The 25,482-nt window shown below is 46.1% G+C and overlaps 1 protein-coding gene across 9 annotated transcripts in view; it reads right to left on the bottom strand.

The window, feature by feature from the left end:
• SRGAP2 (SLIT-ROBO Rho GTPase activating protein 2) overlaps nt 1-25,482 on the bottom strand; it is a 257,394-nt gene that overhangs the window by 38,644 nt on the left and 193,268 nt on the right. For all 9 annotated transcript variants that reach the window (XM_044001831.1, XM_044001832.1, XM_044001828.1 and 6 more), the window contains exons 10-14: nt 23,766-23,963; nt 14,128-14,212; nt 11,581-11,608; nt 9,488-9,515; nt 257-317 (exon numbers count right to left, since the gene is read on the bottom strand). In XM_044001831.1, the coding sequence (XP_043857766.1) occupies nt 257-317; nt 9,488-9,515; nt 11,581-11,608; nt 14,128-14,212; nt 23,766-23,963 (400 nt within the window). The remainder of the gene's footprint in view (nt 1-256; nt 318-9,487; nt 9,516-11,580; nt 11,609-14,127; nt 14,213-23,765; nt 23,964-25,482) is intronic.

Here is a 25,482-nt window from a genome sequence, read left to right as displayed (position 1 = left end):
AAGTGCAATCATCAACCTTTGTTTTCTAGGTGGAAGAAGGAATGTCACTACTTAGGAGAATGCTCGGGCAGGCCACTTTGGGCTGAGCCCAAACTTTGAGTGTTGCCCTTCTGTGTAGAGGCCATGATGCAAGCAAGTACAAAATGGTTCTCTCTCCACTCTGGACAACAAGAATCCAAGGCAGCAGTTCGGTAGTGCTTCTGGGGGATCCTCCCCCTCTGCAGGCAGAAGTAGATATGGTTGTCAGTGCACTTACCATGTCTGCTGATGAATCGGATGCAGCTCTCCACCACGAGAGGAATCGCTTGACTTGAATCCTGAAGGAACAAAGGCAGATACTGCTTAGGATCCTCAGACAGAGGCACCCTGGACAAACAAGTCTATGAGCATTTTTTAAGCACCTACTCTGAGCCAGGCACTGTGCCAAGCTCCGGGCATAAAAAAATGCAAGAATATAAGCCTATAATCAAATGGGGATAAAACCTGCAAATGACTAGGGGGACACAAGACATACCCAGAGTAGAAGGAAAATACTCTGAGAAGGGAAGGCATTAGTAGCTGCAGGGTGAGGAGGATGGGGACTGGAAAAGTCCTAGAATATTTGGGATTTGAGTGGAGACTTATAGAAAATCAGGGAAACTGAGGCAGAGGTGTGAGGGTAGAGCATTCCAGGCATGGGAGAGAGCTAATGCAAAGGGCCAGAGATGGGAGATGAAGAGTGTCCCATATGAGAAATCCCAAGTAGGTCAGTCCCAGTATTTCTGGAATGGAGAGTTTGTGGAAGAGATTGAAGTGTAAGAACACCAGAGAGGTAAAAAGGGACTAAGTTACAAAGAACTTTAAACACCAAAGGACTTTTTGTTGTTGACAACGACAACAACAACTAGGATTTATATAGCAGTTTAAGGTTTGCAAAGCACTTTACAAATATTATCTCATTTGATCCTCTCAACAACCTCACCACCACCACCACTACCACCATCATCAACAACAACAAACACCAATAATAATAATGGCTAACATTTATATAGCACTTAATCTGTGCCAGGCATTGAGCTAAGCACTTTATAATTATTATCTCATTTGATTCTCTGGGAGGTGTTGTTATTATCCCACTTTTTTTTTTAATAGATGAGGAAACTGAGGCAGACAGAGAAACACATCTAGTAAATGTCCAAGGTCAGATCTGGAATTAAGTCTTCCTGACTCCAGGTCCAAGGCTCCATCCACTGTTCTACCCTGGAAACAATGGAAAGCCACTGAAGACCAGTGAGCAGTGGGCTGCTGTGCTTAGATCTACGCTCTGACAAATGGCCTTGGCAGGTGAGGATGGATGAGCTCAGAGAGACAGAGGCCCAACCAGCAGGTGATTGTAATAGTGCAGATGTGAGGTGATGAGGGAAGGAATCTGTACGTGGGACATGTAGTGAAGATGGAAACGAAAAGATTTAGCGACCTTTAGCCCAGGTGGGGTGAGGGGGAATGAGGAGTCAGGATGACACTAAGGTTGTGGGCCCAGGGGACCAGGAGGAAATGATGTTCTCCACAGGGAAGTTGGGAAAAAGGGAAGAAACAGAGTTCTAGCTTGGACATGTTGGGATACAGTATGTGAGATTTTTGAGGCCCCAAGGCTGCTGGAGGTGCGTAACCGGACCTCAGCAGACAGACTGGGCTTGGATAGACCAGTAACCATCATGCATTGTAAGAATAACAGGAGCCACAGCAGTGGATGAGATCACAAAGTATACAGAGGGGACGCCACCATTAGTGAGGGTGACACAGGTGACGATCTAGCAAAGGGAATTGAGAAGGAGCGATCAGCCCTGTCAGACAGATAAGAACAAGAGTCCAGTGAAGAGACAGTATCCAAGAGAAGATGGTGACCAACAGTGTTGGATGCTGCAGAGAGAGGTCAAGAAGGATCAGCTAGGTGGCGCAGTGGATAAAGCACCGGCCCTGTATTCAGGAGTACCTGAGTTCAAATCCGGCCTCAGACACTTGACACTTACTAGCTGTGTGACCCTGGGCAAGTCACTTTTAACCCCCATTGCCCCGAAGGAAAAAAAAAAGAAGGATCAGGATTAGGAAAAGCTTATTAGACTCGGAAATTAAGAGATCACTGGTAGTTGGGGAGAGGCTACTTTCAGTTGAATGAAAAGACTGGAAGCCGGATCACAGAGGATTTAGAAGAGACTGAGAGCAAGCAGAGGAACTGAATATTGATCTCTTTATCAAGGGGTTTGGCCAGGGTGAGGAGGAGAGGTGGAGGACAGTAACAAGTGGGGCGTAGTGAGGGGTGTTAAGGATGGAGGAGACAGAGGGGCTTCTGTAGGCAGGAGGAAAGGAGCCAGCAGACAGGGAAAGACTAAAGATAAAGAAGGGAACAGAGATGACAGTGATCTGGCTTTGGTAAGGAGGTGGGCCACTCTTTTTTTTGTTTGTTTTTTGTGTGTTTTTTTTGTGTTTTGTTTTTATTTCTGAACCCCAGGGTCTAGGTCTGTGCTTATATTCCCTTTTTTTTTTTTTTTTTGCGGGGCAATTGGGGTTAAGTGGCTTGCCCAGGGTCACACAGCTAGTAAGTGTTAAGTGTCTGAGGCTGAATTTGAATTCAGGTACTCCTGACTCCAGGGCCGGTGCTCTATCCACTGCTGCCCCATAGTTCTACTGCTCATGCGCATCTTTTTTTTTTTTTTGGCAGAGTACTGAGGGTTAAGTGACTTGCCCAGGGTCACACAGCTACTAAGTACCAGGTGTCTGAGGCTGGATTTGAACTCAGGTCCTCCTGAATCCAGGTCCTGTGCTTTATCCTCTGCGCCACCTAGTTGCCCCAAGGGCCACTCTTAACAGAGACTGGAGCGGCACAGGAAATAAAGAGCGAATGTATCTGAATGATGTGGTGTGAGCTTTTGGTGAACAGCCTCAGGTTTTTAGGTGAAGAATGAGGAAAGGTCCTTGGCTCCTGGGCTGGAGGAAGGGGGGGCCACAAGAGGCTTGAGGAAAGCAAGCCAAGAGTCCAGCATGTTCTCCCCTTATCTCTGCAGAGCCTTGCTGATCACTTGTAGCCAGGGGACGTGTCAATAGCAGCACACCAAAAGGGGCCACTTGTCATTTTTTAAAAAATCAGACTTGTGATTGCACTGGCATAAGAGAGCTCTTGGTGAAGAATTTCCCCTACTAATGTAGACTGGCAACTGCTTAACAATTTAGAGAGGTGGCTCCGGGGGGCACTGAGAAGTTAGTGACCTGCTCGGGGTCAACAGAGACTAAATCAGAACTCAGCTCTTCCTGAGAGTAAGGAGGTTGACTCTATCCACTAGACCACACTGCTTCTCTTAAGGTATAAAGAGAGTCATGAAGCTTATCACAAGAGTCAGAAAAGAGCCCAATATACATACATGAGATTTCAGGAGGCCTGGACTCCAGTCCTTAAGCCGATAATGACCATGTTATTTTATTTCTTTGGCCTACAAATTGTGGCATGTTGGCCAAGAGACTGTGGGGTAAATGTTGGCGTAGGGATTTTGTAAGGCTAGGAGAAGAGAAAATGCTTGGACACAAACATGCATGCATGCATACACACACGTAGATGTATACACAAAATGCAGAGACATGCCTGCATAGAAAGAGACCCCAAAGGTAGTGGCATTATGAACCAGTCATTTTTTTTATCACGGCATCCAAAGCCCTCATCTGCATCACCCACTGTTCTATTTCACGCACTCCATCCCCCAGCCAAAGCTGCCTCCCGGTCATTCCCCAGACCTGCCTTGTGCCTTCGTCTCTGTGCTGTTACTCTGTTCAGGATGGCGTCCACCTTTCCCTCTCCTCCCTAGTTCTACCTAATTACCACCCCTCTTTCACAGTCCAGCTCAGCACGCTGACTTCTCCCTAAACACACTCCCCAGTTTTCCTGAGCCAGAAGTGCTCTCAGACTCCTCTGGGTATCCCTTTGTACCATATAATAACATTCCGCTGGGTCTTCCCATGACTTGGGTAGGCCTTATCTACAGGTAGGCAGGGACCAGATCTTGTTGCTCTCTGTATCACGCCCAGCGTTTACCATACAACAGGTGCTCCATAGATACTTGTTGAATGAATAAAGAAATTAAAGCATATAAAGGCAAGCCTAAGAGAAAGAGGAGCCAGGCTCAAGAACTCTAGCTGGGAAGACCAGTGAGAAATAAAGGAAGTAGAGCTCAGGCCAAAGAGGACCTAATGGACTCCATCCATCTCACGAGATTGCCTACTCCTCTCTTCTGGCTCTAGATACCAACTCTACCCATGAATTTGGGCAGCGGGAGGGTAGCAGGTGGGTCGCTCCGGGGAGTCAAGCAAAGGGATGGACTGGCATGGCTCCCAGTTCCCAGGGTGCCAGCAACCCTGCCAAAGGGTACACTGCCTATGCCAAGGTGGAGCAGGAGTCAAGAAGGTCCTAGCAAATGTTTATATTCATGACCTGAAAAACCCATCTGTTCCCTATAGCTTTCCAGCTCCAGGGGCCAACCTGTGCTTCATGTCTGCATCACCGAGGACTGCCGACTAGCCTGAAGTGACTGTACATTCCTTGTTCTCCAGCACACACTTGAGGGAGAGTAAGAGAAGAGTCCAGTGCCCAAGTCGCTGAGGCTCTGGATGGCTTTCCCATGCCACATCTATCTTCCTCTATCTGCCGGGCTCCTCGGTTCCAAAGGCGTGCGTTAATCCTGATCACGCAGCCGGTGTGCTTCTCTGATGTATGCTTGTTTGCTATTTCCATTCTGCTGTCTGAACCCACTTTGCTTGTATATTTGTGTCAGTGTATCTGTCTCTGTTCATGTCCCCTAGGAGTTTAGGGTCTCTGCCTAATGTAACTGTTGTCACGATACTTTGGGTGATGCTAAATGCAATGAGGTACTTATGAAGACCTTGCTGCTGATGACATGGGGCTGAGGGGGAGGGAGAGATAAGGTATTCCTTCACATGGAAGTTGTGAAAAAAGTCAATATTATTTCAAAACCAGGGCTATTGCCCAGAATTCCCAGCTAGATAACCATGTAGCATGGTTGACAGCTATCCAAATAGGCTGGAGTTTACTAGACCCCCAAATACTTCTCACTCTTTCTTTCTTTCTTTCTTTTTTTTTTTTGGTGAGGCAATTGGGGTTAAGTGACTTGCCCAGGGTCACATAGCTAGTAAGTGTCAAGGGTCTGAGACCGGATTTGAACTCAAGTCCTCCTAACTCCAGGGCTGGTGGTTTATCCACTGCACCACCTAGCTGCCCCTGACCCCAAATACTTCTCAACAGGCTACTGTTCCTAAAGAAATCTATTAAGAAATTCAAATGCTCATCCTTTACATTCAACTGGCACCATCTAGAATTTGCCTGGGCAAGCAGGGGACACTACTTACCAGGCCTATTGCTAAGTAGGCCTCAGTCACCAGGAAGCATGTGTTGGTGGCTGAAATTTGGAGGTCTCTCTGGTTTCCATTAGTTATTCTGAGAGTTGACCAACAAGGGAATCTTTGACTCAAGCCAGGGATTAGGAACTGAATCTGGATGAGTTCATGGAAGTTTTTAAAACAGAAATGCTTCCATATGACTTAAAAGGACCTGGGGGGAGGGTTACTGAAAGTAACCCTCAACACTTACAAGATGGGAATTCTCATTCCCGACCTGCTGATGTATATTGAGAAACCAACCCTTTGCCCAGGTAGAAAAATGATCCTCTCCAGAGGCATATAAAGATGGCCAACTGAATATTTATACATGTTTCAAGCAGCTCCTTGAGAAATCAGGAGCAAATTGAATTTGAAAGCCGGGATGAGTGTTTCCTATTTCGAAGGAGCACGAGATCAAAGGCAATGGGCTTACAGTAAATCAGAAAGGATCCAAGTTCGACATGAGAATGGTATCTCAGGGCCCTGGGCAGAACTTCCTGAGTACAAAGCCTGAGAAACACTGCAATTGTCTTCTGTAGAAATTCTTAAGAAAGGGCTAAGTAAAAGCTGTCTTTGTCTCTGAAAGTGTGAAGGTAGTTTAGCTAAAGGCAGGAGAATGGACGAAATGACCTCCCTTCTCACTCTGCCTGGATTCTAAGACACTAAAGGTCTACAAAGGTTCCTCAATATAACCAAACCCATTTACTCTTTCGCTGGCTGAGTAGCTATGAACTTACTCCTGTTTGTTCCTTATCCTGCACAGTCTGTCCTTAGTCTTTACTTGTTTGCCTTTTTAACTAGATCAAACAAATCACTTCTGAAAAATGCTTCACGAAACCACCACTGGGTCTGAGTTGTCATACAGGAAGTGGGTCAGAAGAACAAAAACAAGGCACTGACTTGTCTGGGGTTTGGGGTATATCCTGGAATTCTTACGCAAACCCAGCCCTACACAAACACCCTTCTCCTCTGAGTGCTAAGACCACAGCATGATGAAAACTCGATGGGTGACATTCCCACGACAGGGAGCCAACAAACCAGTGGCACACGCTATCTCCCAGCCTGATCCAACTGAAACTGTGATGGCTTTTTTGCTTTCAGTCACAACTGTGTCTAAAGGGCTCTTGCACATATGGAATGAAACCTCAAATGCATTCCTGTCCTTCCTTCTTTCCAGATAGCCCACCTAGCCCTCTGAACTTTAAATGCAATCGATCACCCCTGGAGGAGGCACCCCAGATTTTGCCATTAACTGAAGATGCAGGGGCCTGGGAAGGATAATTTACAATAATGACACCGTGAAAAAATTTTAGCACTTCTCCCCAAAAGATTTGAGTTCTTCTATCTGATAGTATTTTCACTAAATCGTGAGCCAAGGGAGAAAAAGAAAACAGTCGTGGCAGAGATATGACAAATGAATGGGTCTTATCTTATCCCAAGGCCACACTTGGCTTGCCAATTCATACTTGGAAAAAGAAAAAATAAGGTCAGATTAACTACACATGGCCCAGCTTTAACCAGGATGGGCTGAAATCACTGTTAGAGAGTGTCAGCCCCAAAGAACTACAGAGGGGGTCCCCAAAGTCTTAATGCAGTTTGAAGCTATTAAACCATAATATCTATCATAGCTTACAACCACAACAACACTTTTGGGACACCTTGTATATGGACAACTCTCAATTACCTGTGGGTAGATAATCCATTTTGGATTGATTTACTTACTAGCATTTAGAACCTTCTTTTTTTTTCTGTAACCCCAAGGAAAGTTTGTTTTTTTGGGGGGTGGTGAGGTGGTTTTTTAATTTTTGAATTTCATTCCTTTCTCACTGAACCTCTGTGGATCACAGGATCATGGACACATAGCTGGAAAGGACCACAGAGGCTATCTAATCAAACCCTTTTATTTTACAGATAAGGAAAGGGAGGCCAAAAAGTATTAAGTGACTTGACCGAGGTCACAGGTAGTAAGTAACAGTGCCACAATTTGAATCCAGATTCTCTGACTCTCAGAGCCAAAACCACCAAATTCATTTAAATGTTAGCCTTCAAAATGATGGTGGTGATAAGTCTGCTTCTTCTGGAATAATGCTAATAACGACAACAATTAATAATAATATACCATGGGGCAGCTAGGTGGCACAGTGGATAGAGCACCGGCCCTGGAGACAGGAGTACCTGAGTTCAAATCCGGCCTCAGACACTTAACACTTACTAGCTGTGTGGCCCTGGGCAAGTCACTTAACCCCAATTGCCTCACCAAAAAATAATAATAATAATAATAATACACCATATTCCAAAAATAAATGAATTTTTGGAATATCCACATGACTGCCTCCTCATACGAAAACCAAGGGTTGGGAGGACCTGAGTTGAAATCCTGCCTCAGGACCCTCACTAGCTACATGACCCTGAACAAATCACTTAACGTCAGTTTCCTCATCTGTAAAATGGGGGCAATAAGAGCACCGACCTCCCATGGTGGTTATGAGGATCCAGTGGAATAAATAACACATGTGAAACGTTCTGCAAACCTCGAAGTGCTATAGAAATGCTAGCTTTTAGTAGTAGTAGTAGTAGTAGTAGTAGTAGTAGTCGAGTTGTTGGTTATTATTATTTTTATGGTCATTACAACTGAGAGCAAAGTTGAGTCTGACAGGAAGGCAGCTCCAAGTTAAAGAGCTGTTGCCTCATACTCTGGCATCCCATTCCTCCTTGTGGACCTAACATGCTTAAAAATACCCTTGATGCCTGCCACCAAAATTAGAACTTAAAAAAAGCCCACAAACCTCAAACTAAATATAAAAACCCTGACCGTGTGTTTAGATGCTATCTGGTCACACACACACATACACACACATGCGTGCGCACACACACTTGTACACATGCACAATCTGGCACTAGAAGGGACCTCAGGGATCATTTAGCCTAACCCCTTCATTTCACAGATGAGAAGTTCAAAGCCAAGGGATGGGCCCAAGGTCCCCCAGAAGGCTGGAGGCACTCAGGAGAGGTGCAGCCTGTGCATCACACATCACAATCATGCTCTACACACGTTCTAGCATGACGGACTGCTGGTACTTAATCATCTAATCAAGTTCACCGTGCCTGCAGAGAAAATGATCTAGATCAGGGTGGACAGACCCAGGCACAATTATCACTGCAACTAAAGCCATTAAAAAAACAGCGGCACCACTATTTCACGGCAAATATAACCATATCCCATAACTCTGAGCTGCACTAAGCTCTCCTCTGATGTTTAATGGCGGTGTGGGGCTGGACGTGGGTCCTTTAAAGACCACTGTAGGCAGAGCACACCAAAGTCCTCCCAAATGGGACATCTTTGAGTACAGTGATAGAATGTCATTCTGCCTTCCAAGGACTGACCTTGCTTCATTGGGAAATGCTCATCTCCAGGGATGTGGCTACCACACAGTGGATTTTTCAAGTATAGTAATCGATAAAAAAAAAAAAAATCTACTAAGACATAGATGGGTTGAATGTTGCATCACAGCAATGCATCTATTAGCTGGGAATAGAAATGTAGTTGGCAGTGAGGTGTTGTACTCAGGGTTGGGAAGACCTCAGCTTAAATCTTGCCACACTTATGAGCTGTGTGACCCTGGGGGCAAGTCACTTAACCTCTTAGAGCCTCAGTTTCCTCATCTGTAAAATAAGGATAATAATAGTACCTTCATCACAGGTCTGTGGTGAGGATCAAATGAAATAACATAAAGTGCTTTTAAAAAGTATACTGTTATACAAATGTTTGTTTTATCCCGTAAATTAAAAATAGAAGAAAAATTTGAAGTGTCAAATAAATGCTACCTATCATCACCACCATCATCGCTGTTGTCGTCATCATCGGGGTGCCCACACCACTAAAATCACCAGTCCTTTAAGTATTGGAGTTTAGTATGACTGTGAACATTTGCAGTATAGGTGACCTGCTCTGCCTGAGCAGGAAGGGAAGATCCCACGAATTCCAGGGCAGAGCTCAGACAGAAGCCACCCCCAGCCCCCAGGCTCCAGCCCCCAGGCCCCAGCCCCCAGCCCCTGCCAGAGTCCTCACCTGTTTCCTTATTGTGGAGCTCCGGCGGCTGTGGTGCCGGATGAGCCGAAGAGACCAATCCAGTAGCGCAAGAAAAAGGAGAAAGAGGGAAAGGTGAGAAGGCTGAGCTATTTCAAGGGCTGGTATGAACTTTGATTCTATCACTGAGGGGAAAGCTGTTATCCAGCTTGGTCAGGGACAAGCCAATGCCAAGGTCTATGGGGTGCCCTGGGCTGTTGCTGACCCTCCACAGGCACGGGGCTCCCTTCTCGCTCTACTCACTACTCAGAATTCTCTGACCGACTTCTCCACCAGGCCTGCAGGGGCTCACCAGGCTCAGCACCCCCACCTCTTCACAACCCTCTGCCCCTCCGATGGGAAGGTGGGGACATTGACTCCTAACCTCCATTGAAGGAGAGACATCCCATTTCTCACTTGGCTGCTCTACCCTGGGACTTCTCTGACAGATTTCTCCACCCTGCTCCTTGGAAACAAGGACTGTCTTTCTCTTTTTGTATTTGTATCCCACCCAACCCTTAGCACAGTGTTGTTGTTGTTGTTGTTTTTCAGTTGTGACCCCATTTGGGGTCTTCTTGGCAGAGATACTAAAGTACTTTGCCATTTTTCTTCTCTAGCTCCTTTTACAGATGAGGAAACTGAGGCAAACAGGGTTAAATGACTTGCCCAGGGTCACACAACTGGTAAGTATCTGAGGCTGGATTTGAAATCAGGCCCTCCTGACTCCAGGCCCAGAACTCTATCCACTGCACCCCCTCATTTCAGGAGCTTAATAAATGTTCACTGACTATAGATATGACTAGGCTTCTCCTGTTTCCATGACCTAAAAAGCTATCATTTTAATTTCCAGAGGAGAAAACAGGCAAAGCTCAACTTGCAAGAGTAGAACTTCACATTTGTAAGAATTGGGAGACCCTGGGCTTTGTCACCAAAGAAGACTGGAGAATCCCCTTCTCTGGGAATTTTAAAGAAACAGGCAGCTGTGTTCCTGGTTGTCAATGCTGCCGGAAGGCAGGGGAATGAGCTACAGAAGAGATCCCAGCTGACCACAAACTGACTTAGAAAACCACAAATTAACATTATCACTGCTTTATTGTATTTTTATTTACTTTGTGAAACATTTCCCAATTGCATTTTAGTCTGCTTCTGGCAGAAGTCCAGAGTTTTGAGGGCCTTGGGCATCCTTGAGGAATACGCTCAGAGGGTCCCCTCTGGTTTAAGGAGCTCAGTCAGGCTTGTTCGAATCTTTGATCACTCTCTCACAATATATTTTCAGAAACTCCCTCACCCTATTTCCCTCCAGTTAGAGAGATTAGTGTTATTAATGGCATCTTTACCATAATCCATATTGAAAAAAGATGACAGGCAAATGAAGCGATTTCTAAATCATGGGTCCATAATTACAAATGGCCTCTGGATGACTGTTTGTGTTGGCAGATCCTAGAAGCGGATATGATGGGCTGAAACAGAAGTCCCCAAGGAGGCCTGCCCATTAAAGCTCTTTTTGCTGTTTCCATCAGCCTGCTTCGGGGCATCTGAGGACTACCAGCAGTGGGAAAGGTAGGACCCAGAGTGTCCTGTGACTTGGGAAAGGGCTATTTCCTAGGGGATCACAAGGGCTTCCTTGGGGCACTGGAGTCACTGAGAAGGATTCTCCAGGGGAAGCCAGGCTTGGACTCAAAGTTGCTGCCTTGCTCGGCAGAAGATTTCAACAAGCACTTCTCTCCGGATCTACCTTCTCTGTGACCCATGGCTCTGGCCTGTGATCCTGAGGCCGATGCCAGGACTCCAGGATGCTCTGCACCTCGACTTTCCTATACAAGCTATTCCTGGGGCTTCCTTTCATTTCACAGCCTACGTTCTGCTCATCCTTCTCTACCTAAGACTGTCGAGAATCCCAGTTCCACTTCAGGCCAGAGGGGGTCAGCAGGACAGAGAGGAAGAAGAGCCCTCCTTTGTAAAGTCATCCCATGTTTTTATAGCACAGCTCCTTGGCTCCTTCTCAGACCAAGAACAGTCCACTCCCCACCCCACCAACGTTCCCGGCCTCCCCCTCCCCACCCACCCGGCCCAGGGTTGACCCCAGCCACACCTACCTGGCCAGGGAGCAGTCCGTCCGCTGACCTGTAGGAAAGACAAAAGATCTAGATTGGAGGGTGAGGCGCTGGGTAGGGAAGAAGGTCAGAAGCCAGACTCTGGTGAAGGAAATGAATCCCATTTGAATGAGAAGTTCAAGGCTGGTAGATGAGGGGAGAAAGAAAATTCTGAGCTTGCTGCCCTGCTAGGGTCCCTGCTATGAAGAAGGACCACCCTCTCTAGCACCAAGGAGCCTCCTCCAGGGCTGGAAATGCTGACATACAGCCCGGGCTCCTCTGCCCCTGAGATGGGCTTCCAAGGATGTGAGCCCCGCTGTCCTCAGTCTGCCAATCTCTGCTTTTCGTAGCTAAACAGGAGGGGCTTGGGGAGGGGGTGAAGACAGATAGATTCCATGTGGCTGGAAGAAAAATCAGAAACTCATGCTGGAGTGGGAGGCCTTGGTGACTGGTCAACACCGGGGCATTCTAGGTTGTTGGCCAGGGTGGGCAGCTGAGGGAGTGGGGTGTAGTTTTTAGTTTCTACACTGACTTCAATTCAATCCAACACCCAGATGAGATGTGTGGGAAAAGGCAATGTCAGCATGGTCAGAGAAGCTCTACTTCAAACAATGTCCTAGACTGTTGGGGAGAGAGGAGACGAGACCCTTTAAGCACATGCCTGAGCAAGGCCCCAAACAATTCACTTCCTACACTCCTTCCCACTCTAAGAAAAGCTTCTGAAAGGAGCAAGGGTGGCTGGGGGATTTGAGAGCAAATTTTTCCCCCCTCTTAAAGGTTGCTAATTGTTGATTAGAGTTAAAGATGTCTTGCACAACCCCTTCCCCCTCCTGACACCAACCTCTCATCTGCAAAAATATTATTCTGAGCCATTATTTTCAACATCTGTCCCATTTCCACCCTGGAATATTCATACACATCAATTATCCCTCAGTGGCAACAACCAGAGCACTTGCATTTATGGTGACAAATACATGCAGAAGCCAGAGACATAATGACTTGCAGATAGGAAAATCTTTCGCTATTTTTTTTCAAATTGCTGGAACTTGTCATCCTTAGATTAAGGTAATTTGTAAAAATAATAAATGGTCACCCGTCCTTTTCCCTTACTCGATACACTGGGCATGTGTGCGGACACATGCCTTCGGGTCTTGGACATCTTCGGACAATAAGGCTATGGCTAGCTAGAGACTGTTTAGAATGTGCCCGCCCCAAGGAAATCACAGTCGGTGCCTGCTGAAAATAGGACTGAACCTTCTTTCTCTCGGACATCCCAGGAGTAATCGGAAATCCTAGGAGCAAAGGGTAGGCGCAAAGTGAGACAGCGAGAGGGTGGGGAGGGTGCGGAGGGTGGGGAGGGCACTAAATGTCCCTGGGTGGAAGAGGTTTAAAAATCTTCATCAAAGGAGGTGGAAATGCCTTTAATTATTTAGGGGTGGCTGAAGTGAGAGTGTGTGTGTGTGTGTGTGTGTGTGTATGTATATGTACACACACACACACACACACACACACACACACACACACACACACACTTACTGCCCAGGTGATGAATGGAGTCACATTCTGTAGTCTCAGGAAAGACTCAGAGGAAGACCCATATGAATGAATGAATAAATGAATGAATGCAGCTTCGCTCTTGATAGGAGTGAAGAATTCAACCCCCTCACATTCTGTGATCTGCTGTGATCTACCCTTTTTATTCCTGATCTATTCCTAACTCAGGAGAGTAAAGAAATGGGGGGGGGGGAGGAGGAATGGAGCAGGGCATTCAGAGGCATCTCAAACCTAGGAATCCCTATTAGTCACAGGAAGCTGGGGGCCAGCGTGAAGCAAGGCCGAGGAACTGGGCAGAAGGCCAACATCCCCTGCCCTGCCACCCCCAAGGACACTCCTTCACCTTTCCCTTCCCTGGCCTGTCAGTTTTGTGGAGAAAGTCCAGAGTGTCTGCCCAGAATGCAGCCTTGCTACTTTCTGGGGATCTGGCGTGGGTCATCCGATGACACAACCCAGGCTCCCTGCTGCCTTTGCCCCAGGACCCAAGGCCGGGGCAGTGATGCTTGGCAAAGTGCTGTTCTCTTCCTGCTAATACACAGGTTGCCCCAAAGCATGGAGCATTCTCCCCTGCTCTCTCTGTACCAAAACATATCATCTGGGACATGAAATGTGCATTTGAGAGCTTCAGATCGCAAACTTCCTCTCTAACAAGGCTCTGGGATGATAAATAATCAATCAGCCTCCTTGCCAGAACTGTGGCAGAGGAGGCCAAGGGGGGTGGGTGGAGAGCAAGCACGCTCCATTTAAACAAATAGATGATGCCCATTAATGCTTCATTAAGCATTCCCCCTTTGCCATTACTCAAGCAGTCATTTGCAAGGGGTCTGTGGGGGGAGGAGAGGGTTCTCTTGTATCAAACAGACTGGAAAAAAACATATATTCCTACAACATGAACATGCCCATTTTGCCGGGCTTAGCTGCTTAATTCAGGGAGGCCTAGCACCCTCCCCTCCCCAATGCCCAAAGCCCCAGACTACTGCTGTTTGCTGTACTCACTCTCTCCCAAGGTTTTCTGGAGAAGGTCATGCTTGGCTTGAAGCTTGGTGATGAGGTTCCTGCCCTCCAAATACTCCTTCATTTTCTGAGAGGAAGAAGAGGAGAAGAGGTACAATCAAACCAGCCCAGCTACATGAATCACTTTCAAAAGCCACCCTTTGTCATGGGGTTGTTTTGTTTTGTTTCTAACTTATTTGAGGTCCTAGGAGCCCCGGGGGCCCATGCTTACATGGCACAAATAGGGCTCAGGTCTGTTTGGCTCCAAGTTTCTGGGCCCATGGTTACTGTATTCCCTCCCTTTCTCAGGCCTCTTAGATTTCTTTCCTCCATCTCTTTCTTCAGCTTCTTCAGAGGAAAGAGCAGAAAGACCTAATTGGACTCAGCCAATCTCCTCCATGTATGAGTGAGGACACACATCTGTCACTTGTTACAGCTGCTGCAATCCAGTACTCCACCCCAGCACAACTTCCAAAGCACACATTCCAATGCACCAGGAGGGACCCCAATCACAGGCCCAGCCTCTGCCCCAATTATAAGCTTGGGATGAAAAGCATCTTCCTCTGAGGTCATATCCCAATCAGCTTCTTTCTCCTGCCTGGCCTCCTCCTTCCCCTGGCCTCCACTTAGACTCTTTGTGGAAGGCTTGGAATTTCTTAGCATTAACAGGGAGGGGCCTAGGGCTCCCCATCCCCCAGTCCGGGACACATGATGAGGTTATGGAAATGGATTCTCCTCTAACAAACGCAGGATACTCAGATTCACCCTCTCTCACCCTATACCACCCAACCACCAGTACATTTCCCTGAGCCCCAGAAGTTAGAGTGAGGCTGGGACCAAACCTGGGGCTCACTCACATGTGCCCTGATCACTTCTTCCCAATCTGGGCCTATGGCTGTCAGTCCCCTGTTTTGGGTTTTCTTTTTTCTTTCCCCTACCGGCACCGTTCTAGATGCCCCTCCTTCTAGATGTCGGACCCTTCCTGGCCTCTGTGTTTATAAGGGATGCTCTTGAGTTAGACGGACAGCTGCTGTCCCCCGCCTACCCACCTTGAGTCGTCTTTCAGCTGGGAACCTGTCCCTGAACTACTTTCCAGCTTCCAGAGCCCCGGGGAGGCTCTGCCCTCTCTCTCTGAAGTCACCCACATCCCTGTCTCCAGCTTCCTTCCCCTGCAGGCTCTAGTGCAGGAGCTGGCTGGCAGGGAGAGGTATTAATGACAGGCTTTGCTCTGAAGCATTGGGAAAACGGGCTGCTCATTACTTCTCAGATTCCCTCCTGACTTCCAAGAACAGAGCTGGGAAAAGGGAAGAAGGAAACAGGGCACAGGCCCGGTGGGACAGGCCTGGGATTCTTAGCCAGGCTGAAGAATTGAGCTCTTTCTAAAATTCTGCCTGAGTATTTAGGTAGAGGCAAGGGAAAAGGGGGAAAAAAAGGCGTTGGCTTTTTTTTTGGTGCAATGTCCTTGTTACCTGGAGATGGTGACATTGGCTTATTTCAGCAGGCTTTGCATTAAGGAACTGAGGCAGCTCTAATATAGCAAAGCCCTGGATCTGGGACCAAAAATCCTGGGGTCGGTACCTTTTCCTAGGCTGGCTTGGAATAAATGTCCACAGAAGTGAATTGTGCTGACTTTGCTTCACAGAGTCCTAGCTTACGTATTAACCTTTCAGAGTTTCAGTTCATAGGGTCATAGCGCTAGAGCTGGATGGGATCTTGGGCTTCCTCTCCTCCATCTTAAGTGACTTGACCAAGGTCACACATGCAGTAAGTGGTACATCTGGGCTTCAACCTCAGACCTCGTACCTCCAAATCCTGCTCCCTCTTTCACTGAATGAGGCTGCTCTTACGGAGCAGCCTCTTTTGGGGGGAAGGGAGCAGGGAGGAGAGGGCTGTGCAATGTCATGGGTATAAGGAATTCCCAGGGAGGAAACTCTTCTGCCAATGCAGATTTCATGAGCACAGGGGACCTTCTCCACTAATATGGGGCGGCAATGATGGCTTCTAAAGGGCTCCCTGGAGCCCCTGAGAGTTATAAGTGACTCTTCCAGAACAGCATAGCTAGCTGCTCAGGTCTTCTACTTTGCCAACTAGCTCCATGCTGTACCACCCCCAGCCCAGTAGAACATCAGCTCCCTTAGGACAGGCTGTGTTTGTGTGAACACTTGAGCCTGGCTTGTAGGAGGGTAGACTGAACTGAAAGTATTTTATAAATTGTGCACTCACTCTTCCCCTCCTTGTACCTGACAGGGTAGATCTGTCCCAGTTCAGGGGTCAGAAAGGCAGCAGGACTCAGTAGGGAGAGTGCTAGATCTGGAGTGAGGAAGCCTGGGGCTCAAAGTCTACCTCAGAAACTTATGAGCTGTGTGACCCTGGGCAAGTCAATTGACCTTTCAACCTCAATTTCTTCATCTGTAATACGGGGATAAGAACATCTATCTCAGAAAGCTGTCGTGATGAGATAACACACTACCTAAATATCAACTAGCATAGATCCAGTCAGTCAGTAGCTGGGAACAGAATTTTTCTCTAGCAAACTAACTAGCTTACAGGTAGAGGAAACTAGTGATCTTGACCTCATGATCAGCATCTTCTAAACAACCCTGTTATTTAATTCAGCGTGACTCCCAAAGGGGCCCAAGTTGAGGGTTTGAAGAAGACCTCCAGCCCCTTACAAAGTATTGAATACAGAGTAAAACAAACCAGGTCCTCTTCCTGGCTTTTTGCTGTACGTGTGAGTTTGGCGAAGGTCCTTAACTTCCCTGGGTCTTAGTGTAGGTGATGAGGGAATCTATATTTAAGACAGTAAGGAGCCTAAAACTACTCTCTGATTTTCTCCAACAAATGCCTTGAAAGAAGGTCACCTCTCCCCACCTTTTGTATCTTCAAAGGGCCTCCCAGCACAGTGCTATGTGCACAAAATAAATATTGGTTGAATGGCTGCATCAGTCTGTGGGGAAGTGTACTACACACTGATTTAGAGTAAGCTTGTGTCCCCAAGTACAAGGAAGGCCAGCAATCAGCTGGGATCCAAGTTCATTGGATCCCTGCAGTCTGTCCCTGCTGCAGTCAGTCCCAACGAGACACTGGGGATTGTGGAAAGCCAGTCTCTGATCAGGGCCATGCTCAGACCTCAAGACCAGGAGAGCTGCTCTTAATGCCAGCTGTTATATGCCACTAGAGTGCCAGAGCCATTTTACCTAAATTCTCCTAGATTCATAGATTAGCGGGTTAGGAGGCAGCTAATCCAACCCTCTCGTTTTGTAGAAGAAACTGAGGACCAGAGAGGACAAATGATTTTCACAAGCTCACCCAGGTACCAAGGGGCAGAGGCAGGATGTGAAGCCAGATCCTCCCAAAGCCAGACCCAGTGCTCCTTCCACCATAGCACACCCTGAGACCTTCTCAGTAATTCCAAGCCAACCAAGAATCCTCCAACTCCTATCCTTCCCTCACCTGATTTAGAGACTGTAGCACCACCATGAGGCAGCTAGGTGGTTCAGTGGATAGAGCCTCAGCCCTGAGTTCAAATCTGGCCTAGCTGTGTGACCCTGGGCAAGTCACTTAACCTTGTTTGCCTCAGTTTCCTCATCTGTAAAATGAGCTAAAGAAGGAAATGACAAACCACTCCAGTATCTTTGTCAAGAAAACCCCCAAAGGGATCAGGAAAAGTTGGACACCACTGAAAATGACTCTACAACAACAATAAGTGCTGCCATGATCATTTCCTATTTGTGCCCCCAGGCCCCTTTTGTGTTCTTGCAGAGCAACATCTGCAAGATGTTGGCTTCCGGCTCCATCTGTTCTAACTCTTCCACCTGCTGTCAATCTTTTCTGGGTGATATCCTAATCATCAACTGGTGCCTAATTGTGAGGCTAAGAGGAGCAGTTTAGGGTTCAGGGGTGAGGAATATCCTAGCAAATATCCCGGTGCTCACCCTCTCTCCCTCCCCCCCGTGCCCTTTCTCACAGGCATTTACCCGGGAGACTGGGAAAGCTCTGTAATGAGGAAATGTGCACCAAGACGGTGAAGCCCTAACCAGTCTGACTTGCTTAGAAAACAGAGCCAGAATCCTGAAAGGGGCTGGATGCAAATTCCCTGCTCTCACTCATGCTGATAGTTGTGATTCCGGAAACCTTTTGTTTCAATTCGTGTTCACAGTTCACTCGTTAGCTCCAGCTGTCAGTCAGTAGCCCATTAAAATAAATAACTATCTGATAAGGAGCTATGATGGATTACCATTTCACATTCCATTTAAATCCCGAAGGATTCGGGGAGTGTCAAAGTATGACCTGCATCCCTAATACCAGGGGACTAGGCTGGTAACTCTGGCTGGGCAGCTTTTCCTTAAGGTGAGCCGGTTAGAAGAAAAGTGCAATGGTTCATATTCTACTCCATAAATGGTTTTCAGCCATTTTACTTAAAATCTCCACACTTTTTTCTATGCAACCAGCTCTCCACTATATGAGAAAGAAGATTGAGATGAATAATCATGCCTTTACCCCAAGGAGTTGAGTTGGGAGCTGTGCCGCTGGATTTTTTTTTTTTTAATGCAGAACAGATTGAATAAGCAGGGACTGTCAAAGTCATAAAAGAAATAGATGGATTTTCAGATGATTTCTGAAAGAGGTCAGAGAACCAGGAACAGCATTGTGTCTATAGCAGGTTCATCTTCCAGAGAATGACAAAGACCAATCTCTAAGCCCCCACTGAGACTTTCATTATAAGTGACTTTTAAGCTCTTGATATTTCTCTCTTCCAAGCTCCTTACCAACATTAACTAATTAATTTTCCCCAACTCTTGAGAAATATTACTGCTATCTGTTGTTTTCCTCTTCCTGAATGGAAGAACAAAGGAAGAAAGGGGGAAGCCTTGTCTTCAAGGTCACTCGGCCAAAAATAAAAGGAAATTCCCAGAATCCAGTGAGACCAATGACCCCATCTCCAAGCAGTTCCCCCCAACCCCCATGTGATTTCCATTTGAAAGAGCTAGCAGTTCTGGGGGATAGGAAAGGATTTTCCCACGTGATGCTAACTAAACTATGGACACTGTGATCTTGACATCATTTTAAGTGGATTCTAAACAATTTTTTAACCACGGTGAATTTAAAAATGGTCAGAATTGGTTTAATCAAGGTCCAAGTCCCTTTTAAGGTGCTTGACTGGGAGCAAGAGCACTGAGGTACTTTGCTGTCTAATCCTAGGCAAGTTGTTTAATTCCACAAGCCTCAGGTCATTGAGATGAGAGGCTTCTGTACTTAAGATTTCCCTACCTCAGTGTTACCCCCATCAGACTTGGCTCCAAGGCAAGAGATTGTTTTTTTCTTCTCTCCCTCAATTGAGAAGCATCAATTAGGCAAGGATTATATTTAAACATTAGTAAGTGTGTCATCCAGAGTGGAAGCTATGTTGGTAATAAAATGAAGGAAGAGAAAAGCTCCCACCCAGCAGGCATGGCTATCCCTGCAGCTGGCTTAGATCCACATCTGCTCAAAGGGCAGGCACTTCAATTCCTCTGAAGGGATGAGAAAAGCTGGGGGTATTCTGGTATTTAGAGATGTTCCATCTTTAAATCCGTCCCATCACCTACTCTATCAAACTTCACACTCCACTAGTGTCTCAGCTTCCTCCCTGAATACACACTGACTGGAGAAAATGGAATCAAAGCAGGAAGCTGGTGACCCTTTGCTTAATGAATTATGGAGGCCCTGAAGTGCTTTTCAAAAATTAATTTTTTTTAAGTCTCCCCCCGACTTTTGTTTTGTTTTGTTTTTGCAGGGCAGTGAGGGTTAAGTGACTTGCCCAGGGTCACACAGCTAGTGGCAAGTGTCTGAGACTGGATTTGAACTCAGGTCCTCCTGAATCCAAGCCCAGTGCTTTATCCACTGCGCCACCTAGCTGCCCCCTCTCCCCCACTTATGGAGAGGATATGAACCCCACAGGACTTCAGGTAAACAGTCAGAAGTACCTTGAGAGGCACAGGAAGAGGTGAAGGCAGAACCCAAGTTACTTTGATCATACTTGGGCCAGGTGGAAGTCACTCATCTCCCTGGCGTGGTCTGTCCCCATCACTTTCTGCTTCCCTCCTCTTGAACTCACTAAGTCATACTGGCTCTGTGGAGCTGCATAGGTGCACAGGTGTCCTCCATTTAACAGGCATTATTAAGACCTCCCCACACAGTACTCTGTATATTTAAATGTGTATATGAATGAGTGTAGTAAAGACATGTTTACAGGCTAGTGAATTTCAGACTTTCAGCTCAATCATGGGTTAAGAAATGTCCTTCGTCATTACTCGATCACAGGACTGTAAATTTGAAGCTGGAAGGGCCTTCAGCAGCTATCAAGTCCAGCCTCATTATTTTACAGTTGAGGAAAGAGATGGTAAGGGACTAGCCCAGGGTCACATGCTTCCTGGTCTCAGAAACAAGATTTGAACCCGGGTCTTCAAAAAAGTGAACACTGGAAATGTGGGGGGTGTTATTGTGTAGTCAGTCTCCCTTGAACCTGACATGGCTCACACTGGAGACACTGTTTAGAACCACCCTCCTTTTGTCTCTATGCGCCTGGCTTCTAGTTTAGACCCTATCACCTACATGGGGCTAAGTCACATCATTTCTCATAAGCCACAGTCATCTCATCTGTAAAATGAGGAGAGTGGACTGGATGATGTCCAAGTTCCCCCTTCCAGCTCTACAAGCCCACATTCTCCTTGAAGGCTATTTCTACAAATAAATGACCTTCGTGGAACATGTTTCTAATTCCCATGATGCCACCTGGGTAGATCCAGCAGATAACATTCACCAGTGTTGAAGGATCCTTCCTAAGGGCTTCATTCTGTGTTGAGGCAAGCAGTCAAAAAGCAAGAGCTGGAACAAATGACATCTCCCTTGCTTTCTGACAGACACACGACTCTACCAGGACTGCTTTGTCTTGCACGTATGTGCATGCACACAAGTGCACATGTGTTTGGGGGGAATGAGGAAAGTAGAGAAGTGCACGGAGTGGGGGGTGGGGTAAGCTAGGTGGCATAGTGGATAAAGCACTGGCCCTGGATTCAGGAGGACCTAAGTTCAAATTTGGCCTCAGACACTTGACACTAGATGTGTGACCCTCATTGCCCCACAAAACAACAACAAACAAAAAAACAAACTCACGACATGATCGCTCCAAAAAACCCTCCAAATAATGCCATAGGAGAAGCACATGGACAACCTAGAAGGGAGCAGAGGCAGAATCCACCTCTGCACAACTGTGGGCTTTTGGTGTCTGGAACTCACAGGGAAACGTGTTAATGCCCCTAATACAGAGAGGGGCACTGCTTGGACACCCCCACCTCTCAGCATGATCTTCCGCTTCCCTGTCATCATTCTATGAATTATGTGGAGCATTCTGTCTCTGGAAACGATAAACTCCCTCTTAAACATATTCCAGGTCAAGACTTGTAAGACATAGCATTTTAAACAAGCAGCCGCCTCTTTACAAGGACAGGAAGAAAGCTGGACGGCACCGTATTCTGACAAAGGGTCAGAGAGGCCCCTCGCCGGCCCCCATGTGAGGTGGCTTGGACTCCTTTTAGACAGCGCTCTTCCTAAAGGCAGAGGCAGGAGTATGAACGAAAACTGACCGACCTCTCTGGCAACAATCATCTTGAATAAACACAAACTTCATCTCTAAATTGAAATGCAACCTTTCCAAACAGGACTGGAATGCTCCCTCCTCCTTGACTACAGACCTCCTTGGCTTCCGTTAAGTCCCAACTCAAATCCCACCTACTGCAAGAAGCCTCCCCCCACCCCTCTTTTTTTTCTTTTTTGTGGGGCAATGGGAGTTAAGTGACTTGCCCAAGGTCACACAGCTAGTAAGTGTCAAGCGTTTGAGGCCAGATTTGAACTCAGGTCCTCCTGAATCCAGGGCTGGTGCTTTATCTACTGTGCCACCTAGCTGCCCCTACCCCTCTTAATTCCAGTGCCTGCCCCCAGTTAATTATTTCCTATTTGTCTTGTATGTCTTTGTTTGAATGTTGTCTCCCCCCATTAGATTGATTACAAGTTCCTTGAGGACAGGGACTTCCTTTTGCCTCTTTTTGTATCCCTAGCACTTAGCACGGTGCCTGGCATATATAGTAGGCACTTAATAAAACTTTGACTGATTGATTGACTGACTGATGCTCTGAAGATGCTGATTTAACTTTTCTGACTTAAAAGACAATCTGAGAAGAAAACCATTTGAACCATCCCAAGATCTTTGTGTCAGTTAAAGCAACGATACATCTTAACAGTCCAGATAGAAATCTGTCATTCGTTGAAAATCTCCAGAAAAGATTCTATGACTTCTTTCTAAAATGGTCTGGGGTGTGAAAATCCTTCAGAAACCCAGATACTTTCTAATATTTAATCCAAATCTGCTCTTACTTCAATGTAAACCCAGCACAATTTCCCTGTATGGATTTCCATGTTATGTTTTTTCATACAACTGAACAATTAAGTAGATAAGAATTCATTACTGTATTAATAAGTTAAATTCCTGATTTGTCTTCTCTACTCTAGGCTAACACAAAATGGAAAAGGTTCTGGGCAACTAATTTTTAAAAAACCCAGATTCTTTAAAAAACAACCCAGTTGTTTTTTGTTGTTGTTTTTTTAAAGGCAAACCATTAGTTCTTGATGGAGAATGGACAGTATTTAATGCGGAATTAAACACAAATTATTCCAGTTGGAGAAGAAATTCAATTTACTGGGCATAGACTGTGTTTCTAGACTGCAAAACAAGTTAATTCTTTTCATTCAGTCTCAGCATGCAGATTCACTGGTTATATTTCATCTCACATCTGCAAACTTAATTTCTCCTTTCTTGGTTGTCAAAAGATTAGGAAAAAAAATTTTAGTCCAAGCATCAAATTCTATCTGGCAAAACCAAAATAACTTAATTATTAAAAAGCAAAGCCAAAAAAAAAAAAAAAAAGCCAAGCCAATGGTAAGCCAAGTCATCTTTCAAAGGACTGTTAATATAATTTTTAAAGAGTCTGTTTGAAAAAAAAAGTCAGTTTGGCTGTGAGGAGACTGGAATAAATAGATAAAAAAATATTTTGGATACTTTCTGCAAAAAAAAAAAAAAAAAGGTGATATGTATGATGCATTTAAACTGTTAACATGAAAGATGCAGGGGAGACACAAAGAAAAACTTCCTGACAATGGTTGTACAACATTGGCATTGGCCACAGACTTTAAAAACAGGATAGAGTTTCATTTGACCAAGATGAGTTTGGATAGAATCCTCCTTAGAGCCAAGGGAATGGACAGGATGACCTCCGGAGATCTAGTCCATCCCTACAATCCTAGGTAGATGAGGAGGAAATCTTTTAAATGGAAACCTGCTGGCTACTTAAAGGGCTTGTGAAAATGATTGTCTTCCCAGGTGAACTTTTGGGGGAATGCCTTGCTCTTCTGGAGTTAGCCGTTGGACTACGTTCTAGCTGGTAAGCATTCATGGCTTTAAATGCAGAGGATATCACCAAATGGACAAGGCCTGCCCATCCAAAAGCCCTTGGAGAGGGAAAGGAGCCCAAAGTAAAGCACAGACTCCAGGTTTCCATAGCCTTGGGGAGTGGGAGCCTGGATGTCAGCATCAGGACACGCCTTACTGTGAAGTAGAACTGCTCCGTCTCCTGCTGGTTGGCTCTCCTCTTGGCAATACTGGGCTTGCTCATGAAGGTTTCTGAGACAGTCGATTTGACAGACTCCATGGAGTTGCTGTACTGGAAGCAGTCGGACACGTCAAAGTCCTCAATGGTGACGATGTCCTGGATGGTCTGCAGGGTGGCTTCCATCGTCTTCTTCACCTGTTATTCCAGGAGAAGGAGGACAAGGCAGGGGATGAAACAAGGCATCAAACTGGGGAGGGAAGAATACTGAAGCAGAAAGAGGGGGGAAGGGGGGAACCTGAGCACCATCTGAGAGTAATCAGAAGGCTTGGGTCAGAGGCACCATGTGGTTGGAATAGAAGGCTGAGTGTGCAGCTCACCCATAACCAAGGCCTGAAGATGGGCATTCTCAGCTTTTCCCATCACTCGACATAGTTACTGGGTTTCTGAGAAATGCCAAGGGAGGAGGAAGAAAGAAATCCAAGCCAAGGGGAGGATGAGTTCAGAAGGAGGTATTAGGTGGCAATTTATTTTCTTGCACTACCCATAAAGTTGGGTTGAGAGAGGGTACGCCCTTAGAAGCTTTGTCTTTGGATCCCTGGCACCTAACACAGTGTTGGCCCAGAGGAGGTGCTTCATAAGTACTTGTCTGACTGGGGAAGCTAGATGGATAATAGTGCTGGCCTTGGAGTCATGAAGATCTGAATTCAAACCTTGCTTCGGACACAATGTCTGTGTGACCCTGGACAAATCATTCAGCCTCTCTCAGTCTCAGTTTCCTGGAGTGTAAAATGAGGATAATGACAGTATGACCTTATTGAGTTTTTATGAAGATCAAATGAGATGTAAAGTGCACTGCAAAATTTAAAGCACTATACAAATACCAGCTGTTATTGCTATTCTTCTTCTTAATTGGTTGGTCTAGGATAAGATGAATCAGACTAAGTGTCTGGGGATTGGGGTTCTAAGACCTGGTTCCAGCCTAGGCTTCATTGTATAACCATTTAACCTTTTTTGTTTGTACAATAAGAAGGTTCCCTTCCAGATCTTCCTAGAAAAAATATGAAAGTGGGATGAAAAATGGGAAGCCATTTGAGCTGAGAAGCTGGATAATTAACTGAATTCATTAGAGACCTGAGTTCAAATCTGACCTCAGATACCTATTGGCTATGTGACCCAAGACAAGTTATTAAAAAATAGGTTTGCCTCTGTTTCCTTAATTGGAAAATGGGAATAATAGTAACATCACATAGCTTCCAAGGTTGTTGGGAGGACAGAATGAGATTAAAAGAGCTTAGAATAGTGCCTGGCACATAGTAGGCACTATGTAAATGCTCTTTCCCTTCCCTTCCTTCTTCCTTTTATTATTGAAAGCACAGAAGCAGGCCTCCTCCAGGCAGGGCAGAGACATCTGAATTGACAAAGCCAAAGGCCCGTGTTTGTTTGAAAATGCTAGAGAAAGCCAGGCACGAGGGGGCGGTTCCAGAGATACAATACTGTTCACACAGCTGCCAAGTGCCATTTCAATGAAACGTGTAGAGGGAGAAAAAAAAGACATTTCTCAGAGGCTTAGAATAGAGCTCAGCCTTTAGCCATACCAGAGTGACTTCCTGGAGTTCAAGGGCAGGATGTAGGACCAGAGAAAAGTACAAGGCTCTGTTTGCTAAGGAAATGCCTGCCAGGGCCTGAGGTACCCTCTGCATGCTTCCTCCAACCA

The sequence above is a fragment of the Dromiciops gliroides genome, chromosome 4 (assembly GCF_019393635.1).
Source record: "Dromiciops gliroides isolate mDroGli1 chromosome 4, mDroGli1.pri, whole genome shotgun sequence".
In the NCBI taxonomy this organism is placed as follows: Eukaryota; Metazoa; Chordata; class Mammalia; order Microbiotheria; family Microbiotheriidae; genus Dromiciops; species Dromiciops gliroides.
This window is presented reverse-complemented; position numbering and strand designations above follow the sequence as displayed.